The sequence below is a fragment of the Panicum hallii genome, chromosome 3, assembly GCF_002211085.1.
Source record: "Panicum hallii strain FIL2 chromosome 3, PHallii_v3.1, whole genome shotgun sequence".
In the NCBI taxonomy this organism is placed as follows: Eukaryota; Viridiplantae; Streptophyta; class Magnoliopsida; order Poales; family Poaceae; genus Panicum; species Panicum hallii.
The window spans coordinates 278,485-290,422 of NC_038044.1; the positions used below are offsets into that span (position 1 = coordinate 278,485).

The window sequence follows — 11,938 nt, forward strand, 5'->3', positions numbered from 1 at the left end:
GCCTGGCCATCATTCTCCGCCTCCCTCCCTCCATTCCGATTCAGACCAAGAATCCACCAACATCAATCGCCCATGGCCGCAGCAGCAGCCCACCGGAACAACAAGCGCCGCCGCCTCTCCCTGGCTCCCGGCCCCACCTCCGCCACCGCGCCCCCTCTGGACTCGCTCGCCGACGAGCTCCTCTTCCTCGTCCTCGACCGCGTCGCCGCCGCCGACCCGCGCGCGCTAAAGTCCTTCGCCCTCGCCTCCCGCGCATGCCACGCCACCGAGTCCCGCCACCGCCGCCTCCTGCGCCCGCTCCTCGCCGACCTCATCCCCGCCGCGCTTGCCCGCTACCCGTCCGCCTCCCGCCTCGACCTCTCCCTCTGCGCGCGCGTCCCCGACGCCGCCCTCGCCGCCGCCCCATCCGGATCATCCCTCCGCGCCGTCGACCTCTCCCGCTCATGGGGGTTCGGCGCCGCGGGCCTCGCCGCGCTCGCCGGGGCCTGCCCGGACCTCGCCGACCTCGACCTCTCGAATGGGGTCCATCTTGGGGACGCCGCGGCGGCCGAGGTGGCGCGGATGCGGACCCTCCAGAGGCTGTCTCTCTCGCGCTGCAAGCCGCTCACGGACATGGGGCTCGGCTGCGTCGCCGTCGGCTGCCCCGACCTCAGGGAACTCTCGCTCAAGTGGTGCCTTGGGCTCACCGATTTGGGGCTCCACCTCCTCGCCCTCAAGTGCAAGAAACTCACCAGCCTGGATCTCTCCTACACCATGGTGAGCGCCGCAGCTTTCTTGATTTCTTCACCCTTTCTGCTTGGATCAAGGCGGCGGAAAATTCTGTCTTTGATTCCGCCTACTGTAATTTTCTTGATATCAAGGCATGGGATCTCCCCTCTTAATCCACCGGACCACAGCAGTGTATGTATAGTATTCTTGATCTGCAAGTGCTCTTATCGATACATAGCAATTGATCTATGCAACAAAGGATCACAAGTGTTGGTACCCAATTTTGTTTTGTCTTCTCGTCTCTACATTTTGTGTGGCCATAGATTCAGTTTCTCTTGCACTCCCGTGAGTACCAGACGCACCTATCATACCGTGCTCAACTAATGGAAACATATCTTGCCTTGCAGATCACAAAAGAGAGCTTTCTTGCCATCATGAAGCTACCCAATCTCCAGGTGTTGACACTGGTGGGGTGTATTGGAATTGATGATGATGCTCTTGGCAGTCTTGAAAAAGAATGCAGTAAATCACTACAGGTTAGTAGTCATGTTGACACTATTAGGTTCTGAACTCTGTAGATGCCTGATCTGAAGTTCTGAACTAGTCATGCTGTACTAAAACATGTGTTTGATAGTAGCACAAAACTCTGCTTACTGACCTTGCATGTTTGTACCATTTCAGGTTCTTGATATGTCTCATTGTCAGAATATCACTGATGTGGGAGTTTCATCCATAGTGAAGTCAATACCGAATCTACTGGAACTGGATCTTTCATACTGCTGTCCTGTAAGTAGCTAATCATTTAGTCATATTGTTGTATCATCTGGGCATAACTTGAGCCCTTGAAGCTTAATTTACACCCTTACTGTAGCAGGTTACTCCTTCTATGGGGAGAAGTCTCCAAAAGATTACTAAACTGCGGATGCTGAAGCTGGAAGGCTGCAAATTCATGGCTGATGGACTAAAAGCCATTGGAAGCTCTTGTGTTTCTATCAGGGAGTTAAGTCTGAGCAAGTGCTCTGGAGTAACAGATACTGAACTCTCTTTTGCTGTGTCAAAACTAAAGAACCTGCTGAAGCTGGACATCACTTGTTGTCGCAATATCACTGATGTTTCAGTAGCTGCCATCACTAGTTCATGCACTTCCCTCATCTCTCTGAGGATGGAGTCTTGTAGCCATGTTTCAAGTGGAGCACTCCAACTGATCGGGAAGAACTGTTCTCACTTGGAAGAGTTGGACCTTACTGACAGTGATTTGGATGATGAAGGTACTTACTGAACTGGCTATTGACATACTTTTTTTTGTCAAATCGACATAAAGTTGACTATGAATATTTTTTGTGCAGGGTTGAAAGCTCTCGCCGGATGCAGCAATCTCTTGAGCCTAAAAATTGGTATTTGCTTGAGGATAAGTGATGAAGGTCTGATGCACATTGGAAAATCTTGCCCAAAACTCGGAGACATTGATTTGTACAGGTCATTACTAGATGTGCCTTGTGGTTTTCTTTCTTTGGTTTGTTTTCTCGCTAAGCTGACTTGTAGTTTCTGTTTCAGGTGTGGAGGCATTAGTGATGATGGGGTTATTCAGATTGCTCAAGGCAGTCCAATGCTAGAATCTATCAATCTATCCTACTGTACAGAAATAACAGACCGTTCACTGATGTCCCTCTCAAAATGCACAAAGCTAAATACATTGGAGATTCGTGGCTGCCCCAGGGTTTCATCTGCTGGGCTCTCAGAAATAGCAATGGGTTGCAGGCTGCTTTCCAAGCTTGATATCAAGAAATGCTTTGAGATTAATGATGTGGGCATGCTCTACCTTTCCCAGTTCTCTCATAGCCTCCGTCAGGTATTAGCTCTTTCTCCTGTAAACTGAAATCTAATAGTACCATGTGTTTTTACTTTCAGTTGTGCTGATAGCACGTATGTCTCATCGCAGATAAACTTGTCATACTGTTCGGTCACCGACATTGGACTTCTTTCACTTTCTAGCATATGTGGCTTGCAGAACATGACCATTGTACATTTAGCGGGTATTACACCTAATGGCTTGACAGCTGCTCTCATGGTCTGTGGTGGTTTGACAAAAGTGAAGCTTCATGAAGCATTCAAATCCATGATGCCTCCTCATATGCTAAAAAATGTTGAGGCGCGGGGTTGTATTTTCCAGTGGATCAATAAACCATTTAAGGTATTGTACATTGTTCTTTTACCTTGCCTGTATGTCCCTGAATTATGTTGGATCCTTGTGTCCATCACACCGGCAAGACTGTGTGTTAACTTGAGAAAAACTAGTTCTATGAAACCATTCTGCTGTGCAGTTATGTTTAACCGTCAAGGAGGTTATGCCCCCCTTTATTGTGGTGCCTTCGCTTTTTGTTTTAGATGGTATTGAAAAATAAATGAACATAGCACCGCCCTCTTATTAGCTTTAGCGTTGGATGGATTTGCGTTTAGTAAAATTACAAACCTGTGAACGCCAAAGTGTCTAATAATAGGTGAGGTCTTGTGCAGGTTGAGGTGGAACCTTGTGATGTGTGGAAGCAGCAGTCACAAGATGTTCTTGTACGATGAGAAGGCCTGAAGTGTGGCAATTGTGGGAAGCAAAGGGCATGCGCTGTGGCGATGGATGGATTCTTGGCTGGCTTCGTTATTGGAAGCAACAGTCACAAGAAGGGAAGCCTAAGGAACGAGCTAAAATTTTTGTAGTGTAATTGGCGAGGTACTGTGACAATACTTCAGTATGAAGAGAGGTATGCTGATGTTGTATACTAGACAAGAGTAGCTTTTGTTTGGTTAAGTGTCCAAACCAGGGAGTAGGTCAAAATTTTGTCAAACAAAATCAGGAAGTTCTCGTTGTATATGTATAGCAGCATATAGAGATTAATGGAAGAGATTCATATTGAAGGGATGATTTTGGGTGATGAGAGCCTTGTGTGATGATATGGCTTGCACTGCTTGTGTGATGGTCATGGCCGGTGCATGATGATTGGAATGCTGGAATTAAGTGGCTTGCGTGTGTTTGGAATCGAAACTGAAACATGCTTGTGGATATATCTGCCTGACTGCCTATTTGTATTGAAGTGATGTCTTGTCTCTGCTTACTAAGTCTGTTTTGGAGGGGAAAAGAATGAGGAGTCGTCAAATAGCAGCAGTAAACCAGAGGAGGTTTGCACAGTCCAGATGTATGAATGAGTCTCGAGGGTACTGTAGTTTGTGCGGAAGTATTGAAAAGGAAGTCGTAGGAGGAGTAGGCACATGTCATGATGCTTCAAGTTTGGAGGTGTTGTTGGAAATTGGTTTTGCCATTCAAGCACACAGACTGAATTGAAGGCAGAGTGGCACGGAAAGGTAGGGAGCGAGAGCAGAGCAGGCTTCTCGCCGCAAGTGCAATGCCAATGCAATTAGGCAAAGCAGGTCGAGACAGCTAGGTAGGTAGGCGGCCATGGACAGCATTGTGACAGCTGACGACCATGGCTGGAGCCTGCTGGATGTCGGACGATGCTCCGATCCGTTGCCGTTCTTTAGTAGTAGAACTAGTAATGCAGGAGATGGCATCTCCATCGGCATGCTTCCAGGAGGACTGGACTGCCGGCAGGGCAGGGGAATGAATTGCCTGAAGCGTTGTTCAAGCGAGGGCCTCTCAACATCGTACCCACCGGCCAATGGCAGCTGCTGCCCAGCAACGTCCTTCTTCCTTGCTTGCCATTGCCCCCATCCATTCCCTGGTAGCCTTGTATGCCCGCCCGTTCCGTCGTCCGTGATGCCTTGCCACCATTCCGTCCGTTCCATGATCTCACTACTCCCTACCCGTCCTCATTAATGCGGGACCCCACCCACATTAAGAACCAACCAGAGATACATCCCTCCCCTCCATTAAACAAGCAAGGCTCCTGCTGCTCCTTGGACAGGACAGGAGGGAGAGGGAGGAGAGCCAACAGCAACAATGGGGATCTGCTGCAGCAAGGCCAAGGCGCCAGCAGGGGACCTCGACGACGGCGAGCAAGGATTCCCATGGATGCACGACGACCTGTTCCACCGCCACCTCTGGACCAGCGCCGCCGTCTCCATGCACACCAAGCAAGGCTGGAAGGGTGCCAACCAGGACGCCATGACCGTCTCCCAGGTGAACACCCATGACTTCTCTCTACCGCCCAGAGGGCCTAGCGAGCTCTCCCTTGGCCTCCTTGTAAGTACGTCTCGTTTTGGCGTCACACAAGCTGCCACAAGGCATGGTGCTGCTACTGTTACCATGCCAACTTTAATTTGCTTACCCACTGCAACTTGCATCCACAACTCTTCCCCTCTTTTTTTCCCCCACACCGTTGCATCCGCAACTTTGTTTTCTTGTTTAACAATAATGCACCTTTGGATCCATCTCGACTTACGGCAACCTGAAATGCACCTAATGTTCCAACCACCTGTGTTTCTGGGTGTTGTTGCAAGCTTTTCTACCCAGTACTTCACTAAAATTTACTGCCTAATGAAATATGTAGGAAGGGGGGCAAACAAAAAATGAATTTTTACAAACTAAAATTTGCCTCAAGTTATGTACTTCACTACCTTTACTGCCCACCAATGTCCTGAATGTTTGAATTCACCTCCATATCTTGTACTACATTATTAGCATCTCCAATGCAAGTACATAATGCCTTTCTCTTTTATATGCACAATAATTCGATTAATCTTGATGTGTCACAATTGTGTCAAGATGCTTAGGACTTTGCTGGCCACAAAGGCCACATCTTCTGCGGGGTATTTGATGGGCATGGCCCTCTTGGCCGAGAAGTTGCTCGCCGTGTCCGCGACACCCTTCCCTTGAAACTATCCTCTGCTTTGAAGCCGAAAACTGAAGAAGAAGAAGATCCGTCAACCCATACTTCCAAGCTCACAACTGAAGAAGACCACTCAAGCAATACAGATTTGGATTCCTGTGACAAGTCAGACTCCACCTCGTTTAGTGATGATACAACCGATGAGAAGCTCCTGTTCTCAACTTGGAAGAACGTATTTGTGAAGGCATTTGATCAGGTGGATGAGGAGCTCAGGCAACATTCAGGAATTGACTGCATTTGCAGTGGCACCACAGCAGTCACTGTTGTTAGGCAGGTACTAATGCTACTATTATTACAAGCTTGCAAGCTGCAACTTATTGTGCTGGTAATAATAAATCCCGAAAACATATATATTCTCTTGTGTTTTCTTTTTTTCTCAGTAAACCTGTACTACTTTTGGTGCACAGTAAAATTAGGATTACGAAAGAGCATGAGCTGAATTAGCTGAGTTGGAAGCCCTGTTTTATTTACTGTATTCCCAATTATCCATAGAGCAACATAACCAAAGTATAAATCTTATTCTGTTCCCCAATTATCCTTCTCATGTCAAGGGTGATCACTTGATTATCGCCAATTTGGGTGACTCGCGTGCTGTTCTTTGTACCCGGGACAGCAAGGACCGTATGATCGCAGTCCAACTGACCACTGACTTGAAGCCAGATCTTCCAAGTGAGCTAGCATCTAAACATCTCATTTCTCAGTTCTTGAAATATATGTGTATCTTTCTTGATTGCATTTGTACATTGTTGTGCACTGGCGATAGGTGAACTCGCAAGGATTCTGGATTGCAAGGGGCGAGTTTTCGCCATGGATGACGAACCAGACGTGCCCAGAATGTGGTTGCCGGACCAAGATGCACCAGGCCTTGCCATGGCAAGGGCCTTTGGGGACTTCTGCCTGAAGAACCATGGCCTTATCTGTACACCTGAAGTCTACTACAGGAAGTTATCTGAAAAGGACGAGTTCTTGGTGCTTGCAACTGATGGGGTAATAAATTCATTTATTTGATTGACAATTTCAGATTTCCATCACTTTCATTTTAAGAAGAATTTTGCAATCGTATTCCAAATGTTCTGGGTACAAAATAGCATAAATCCCTTTTATGATTAGACTGACAATAGAAACTGTTAACTGAAAAGACATTTCTCTGTCATCGATTTATTTCATGATAGGTTTAGCTGATAACGATTTGTTCGGACAATATGTTTTTACACTAGCATGAGCAACAAAAGTTCTATTTTACGCTAGCTGGAAAATCATTTCTGTAGCCATTTTCAGTGGCCCGCCTTGTTTAAAAAAAAAAAGAAAGATTCCATTATGCACCTTTTCAGGGCTACTACAAATTGGGTGTGATTAAGTAGTAGGATAAAGCCTTTATGATAAATTAAAAGCGATTGCTAACTGTACGCTTGAAACCGATACATCACCGTCACCTATTTAATCATTATTCTATACATCTGATTTGTCTAGAGAATACAGAAAATATTGCTAGACTATAGTAGCACAGCATGATGATGAAAAAAATGCAGATTTGGGACATGCTGTCGAACAAGGAAGTGGTGAAGATTGTGTCTTCAGCCAGCGACCCCTCCAAGGCCGCGAGGCAGCTGATCGACCGTGCGGTCCGATCATGGCGGCGCAAGTACCCGACGTCCATGGTGGACGACTGCGCGGTGGTGTGCCTCTTCTTGAACCGGCCGGCCTCTCGTCCCGACGAGAAGGCGCCTCAGGCCGTATCTTCGTTCACGGGGAGCTTCCGCAAGGTTGTGAGCGGCGGCCGTGGCGTTGAAGCGTCGGAGGAGGGGACGACGGTGTGGAGAGCCCTGGAGGGTGTGGCGCGGGCGAACTCGGTGATGAGGCTGCCTCGGATCGGGCGCGTGCTCAGCTGGCGGAGGCGGTCGTCGAATTCGCTGATGGATGAAGACGACGACGACCGGGATTGATGATTTTTTTCATGGTGGGAGCATGCAATGGCCGCGAGCTTTTAATTGGCAGAAATGATTTTAGGATTGGATTGACATGATGCCGCGTCGCATTCAGGTTGTTGAGATGAAGTGGAGCGGTAGGCCTAACTGCTGCTGAGACGACGATGCAGCATGCTGTAACTCGAGATTCATCAGCTCGCTTGCAAAACCATCAGCATGATTCTCAGCAGGAGATGGCGGCGGCGTTGTGCGGGTGCAGAACCATCGCCGGCGGTTTGTTTGTTGTGCGGTCAGCCACGACGGCCATCGAGAAGGACCCTCGCACGCTCCTAGCCGGAGAACACCTCGCCGGTGAACTAATCTTACTTGGCCGCATCGGTGTGGTCGCCTGACACGGAGCGCGGAGGAGCCGGCGAGACGTCCAGACCCTGGACGGTATTTTATTTACCGTCCGGGCTGAGCTATCCAGAGCCGTCGGATCTAAAGAGTATGGTCAGGATTCGATACGCCAATATGAGGCCCAGTTTTTTATTTATTTATTTTAGATAAGGAATATGAGGCCCAGTTACCCGAGCCGATCCTTTCCTTTTTTGTAGAGGCCCCGTTTGCGCGGGCGACGGCCAACGACGGCCGCCGCCGGCATCGTCCTCCGCCGGCGTGTCGATGTCCGACCGCGTGCATACATGTCCTCCGGATGACGCGACGAACGTCGAGTTCTTGAACCCTAAAGGATCGGATGAGCTGCTTTCATCAGCAGCAGCAGCAGCAGCACAAAGCTGTTAGCAAGCAACAAGCATGAATCTGCATCATCTATCTCTATTTTTTTAGAAAACAGGAGGGGAGATCCCTACCAGATATCTTAATAAAGAAAAGTTACAAGATTCTATATTACAAATATATGGAGCCAAGCTGTCATGGTTTGTATATGCTTTGCCTTGGATCTATGTATTACTGAAGAAAATGCAGCTTTAAAATTGATTTGGACTGTTCTAACATTTTTTTGCTGTCGTCTCAAAGATGAGAGCATTGCGCGAGATCCATATAGACCAACACATAACGATCAAAATCTCCATGAAGAAGGGTACCCGCAGTCTGTTTCTGAAAAGTTCCAATATCTGTAGAGGTTCTAGATTAAGGACACTATTCAGGCCCAACGTGCTCCAACATTTAATGGCAAATGAACATTTTAAAAAGAGATGCTCCACTGTCTCTTCTGCTCCAGGATCACACATAGCACAACTATAATTCTCTAGAGTCATGTTCCTTCTTCTCAAAACACCTCTTGTGCTTAGCTTGTTGTGTAATATCAACCAAAAGAAGATTTTATGCTTTAACTGACAAGATGAGTTCCAAAGCCACCTGAATGCACGGTGAATATCTACATGTCCTTTCAAGTGCTTGTATGCCTTTGAGCAGGAAAATTCTGCTGATCCCCAAATATATTTTCATGTATCTTTCTCTGCAGTTTCTGTAGATTGAGCAATAGTCCTTGGAGCTCTAGAAATTGAACAAAAGCCTCTTCAGAAAGTGGGAGGTGAAATATGCTATGCAGTTGATCCTGCAAAGATTTAGCTTTCTGCAGAGTGATGCTTTTGTTCCGGACAAATGAGTAGAGCTCAGGAAAGGTAATCTTTGGGAGAACTTCATCCCACATGTCATCCTAGAGGTATATGGTAGAACCAGACATGGGGTATGCTGATGCCATTCCTTTATACAGGTCCAATAATTTAAGTAAATCCCTCCACCAAAAAGATCTTTTCTTAACTGCACTGGAAGTCTGCCATTCTTATAGTAGTTTTCCCATATCAAATTGACCCATGGCAGATTTTCTCTGTTATGGAATTTATGTAAGCTTTTGAGCAAAAGTACATCATTATGAGTTCTGATATCAAGAACTCCCAAACCTCCTTCCTCTTTAGGTAGACAGACTAGTTTCCAAGCTGCTTTTGGTAGCTTTTTTGAGTTGATGTCTGAACCTCTCCATAAGCAATAGTGGCAATTTCGGCCCTGTTCGTTTCCTACCCTCTAAATTTTAGACCCATCACATCAAAGAGAATCTTGCTATTTAGAAGTATTAAATAAAATCTGTTTATAAATTTTTTTGCACAGCTGGGTGCTAATTTGCGAGACAAATTTAATGAGCCTAATTAGTCCATAATTTGCCACAGTGATGCTACAGTAATCATCCGCTAATCATGGATTAATATACCTCATTAGATTCGTCTCGCGAATTAGCACTAGGGTTCTGCAATTAGTTTTGTAATTAGACTTTATTTAATACTTCTAAATGACAAGATTTTCTTTGATGTGACCCCTCTAAACTTTAGACCCCAGGAAACGAACACACCCTTCATTGAACACATCATGAAGGTAGGAAGTGAAGAGATGACGGATTTAACCATAATTAATTTTCCAGCTTGTGATAGCATGTTGGAAGTGACTAGAAGTCTTGTTTCACATTTCTTCACCAGTGGCATGAACGCTTGCACTGTTGGCTTTGTTGTTCCCAGTGGCAAGCCTAAATAAGTGAATGGCAAGGAACCAGTAGAGTAACCCAAACAGTTGGCAAGGGAGGTTAGTATTAATGGGCACCATGACAGACTTTGAAAAAATAACCTTTAGACCAGTCGAAGATGCAAATGCATCTAGTAATTCTTTCAGATGAGTTAACTGACTTTCACATGCTTCCATTATAATTAGTGTATCATCTGCATATTGGATGACTGGGAAGTTAGTTCCTGCTCTTGTTGGCAGTGGCAAACTTATATGTCCAAGCTCTTTAGCCCTATTAATCAGGGTTTGAAGGAGGTCAGCAGCGAGCACAAATAGTAAGGGAGAGAGTGGGTCACCCTGTCTTAATTTTACAGTGAATTTCTTTTCCGGGCACTCCATTTAGAAGGACTGAAGAGGTCCCAGACTGGAAGATCATTTCCATCCAGTGCAGCCATTTTTGGCCAAAGCCTTTGTGCTTCATTACTTGCAGCATTAGCTGGTGCTCTACTTTGTCAAATGCTTTTCTAAAATCCAATTTGAGAATGACCAGCTCCTTTCTGGATTTATGACAAAGATGTAAGTACTCAAAAGACCAAGCTAGGCAATCTTGAATTGTCCTAGATTTGATAAAGTCATACTGATTCTGATGAACTATGCTTCTGATCACTTTCTAGAGCCTGTTAGCTAAAATCGTGGTGATAAGCTTGATGGAACAATTGAGCAAGGAAATAGGTCTAAAATCAGATGCTGTTAGAGGATTGCCCTTTTTATGTACCAGTGCAATGAAAGACCGATTTATACTTTGCAGACAAAGATTACCTTCAAAGAAAGCCTCCATCAATCTGTAGAAATCAGGAGCAATGATGTGCCAACATTTTTTTATGAAGTTAGTATTAAACCCATCTGGGCCTGGGGATTTATCTAATGGCAGCAATCTGACCACTTAATCTATTTCTTCTTTTGCGAAAGGAAGTTCTAGATGTTGAAGATCCACTGATCTTTCCAAGAGATTCTGCATTGGATGTTAGCAAGTTCAGAAATTCCAAGTCTGTCCTTATATGCCTCCCAAAGAAGGTCAGCCTTTCCTGAATGTTCTGAAATCAATTCCCCATTACTGTTATGAAGGAATGCTATAGAATTTTTTCTGAATTTTATTGTTGCATTTGCATGAAAGAATTTTATGTTTCCATCCCCAAACTTAATACTTTTAACATTGGCTCGCTGCTTCCAGTAAATTCTTTGCTGATCTAGCAAAGATGACAGCTTTTCTTTTAGAATTGCTTTAAAATTCCATTCCTGAACAGATAAATCCCTATATTCTTCCAGAATTTCCATGAACTGCAGTAGGACTTTGATCTTTTCCATCAAGAGAGAAAGGCTGGAGATATGCTGCTGCCATGATCTGAGTACTCTTCTCAGATTCTTAAACTTAGCCATGATAATCTTAGCTGGATCAGAACAAGTTACAGGAATAGACCATCCATGTTGGACCACTTGCAGAAAGTGATTATGCTCCATCCAATAATTTTCAAACCTGAAAGTCTTTGCTCTTGGAATATTAGTATTAACATGAATGATACAAGGTGCATGATCAAATGCCTGCATTGCCAATGAGGTGGCCACTGTGTTAGGATAGTTTGATGTCCATGAGATGGAAGAAAAGAACCAGTCCAGGCGTTCCAGCAGTGGCAGGGTTTGTTTATTTGTCCATGTAAAGGTTCTTCCTTTTAAAGAAATCTCTACTAAACCAAGTGCACTAATTGCTTCATTAAACATGAAGATTTCATTTGCATTTGCTCCCGGTTTATTTCTGTCCTCAGCTTTCCTGATAAGATTAAAATCTCCTACCACCAACCAGTCTACATTATCTAGCATTTGAATATTTCTAAACCATGTAGTGAACATCCTCTTTCCTTCATCAGTACATGGTGCATAAACATTTGTGAGTAGCCATGAAGCTCCAGAAAGCAGAGATGT

General features: G+C 45.4%; 2 protein-coding genes across 4 annotated transcripts; both read left to right on the plus strand.

Annotated features, from left to right (window-relative positions):
- LOC112884794 (F-box/LRR-repeat protein 3-like) lies at positions 1–3,635 on the plus strand. Of its 2 annotated transcripts, none has more exons than XM_025950364.1 (8): positions 1–756; positions 1,116–1,244; positions 1,390–1,494; positions 1,580–1,976; positions 2,055–2,184; positions 2,263–2,557; positions 2,648–2,899; positions 3,223–3,635. In XM_025950364.1, the coding sequence occupies exons 1-8, from the start codon at positions 73–75 to the stop codon at positions 3,280–3,282; spliced, it is 2,052 nt and encodes a 683-aa protein (XP_025806149.1). In that variant the 5' UTR covers positions 1–72; the 3' UTR covers positions 3,283–3,635. The 2 variants fall into 2 exon arrangements, with proteins under 2 accessions (XP_025806149.1, XP_025806151.1); XM_025950366.1 differs by having other exon boundaries at positions 1,583–1,976.
- A 140-nt stretch (positions 3,636–3,775) lies between these two features.
- On the plus strand, positions 3,776–8,007 carry LOC112884795 (probable protein phosphatase 2C 73). Of its 2 annotated transcripts, XM_025950368.1 has the most exons (6): positions 3,776–4,834; positions 5,428–5,817; positions 6,095–6,212; positions 6,307–6,530; positions 7,073–7,500; positions 7,584–8,007. In XM_025950368.1, exons 1-5 carry the CDS (start codon positions 4,655–4,657, stop codon positions 7,484–7,486), a joined length of 1,326 nt encoding a protein of 441 aa, XP_025806153.1. In that variant the 5' UTR covers positions 3,776–4,654; the 3' UTR covers positions 7,487–7,500; positions 7,584–8,007. The 2 variants fall into 2 exon arrangements, with proteins under 2 accessions (XP_025806153.1, XP_025806152.1); XM_025950367.1 differs by having other exon boundaries at positions 7,073–8,007.
- Positions 8,008–11,938: the final 3,931 nt, after the last annotated feature.

Excerpts from the sequence above, each read along its gene's own strand:
- LOC112884794 (XM_025950364.1), top strand. The coding sequence starts at position 73 with ATGGCCGCAGCAGCAGCCCACCGGAACAACAAGCGCCGCCGCCTCTCC. Across the intron at positions 757-1,115 it reads TGGATCTCTCCTACACCATG|ATCACAAAAGAGAGCTTTCT; the intron begins GTGAGCGCCGCA and ends CTTGCCTTGCAG. Across the intron at positions 2,558-2,647 it reads TCTCTCATAGCCTCCGTCAG|ATAAACTTGTCATACTGTTC; the intron begins GTATTAGCTCTT and ends GTCTCATCGCAG.
- LOC112884795 (XM_025950367.1), top strand. The coding sequence starts at position 4,655 with ATGGGGATCTGCTGCAGCAAGGCCAAGGCGCCAGCAGGGGACCTCGAC. Across the intron at positions 4,835-5,427 it reads ACGCCATGACCGTCTCCCAG|GACTTTGCTGGCCACAAAGG; the intron begins GTGAACACCCAT and ends CAAGATGCTTAG. Across the intron at positions 6,531-7,072 it reads TGGTGCTTGCAACTGATGGG|ATTTGGGACATGCTGTCGAA; the intron begins GTAATAAATTCA and ends AAAAAAATGCAG.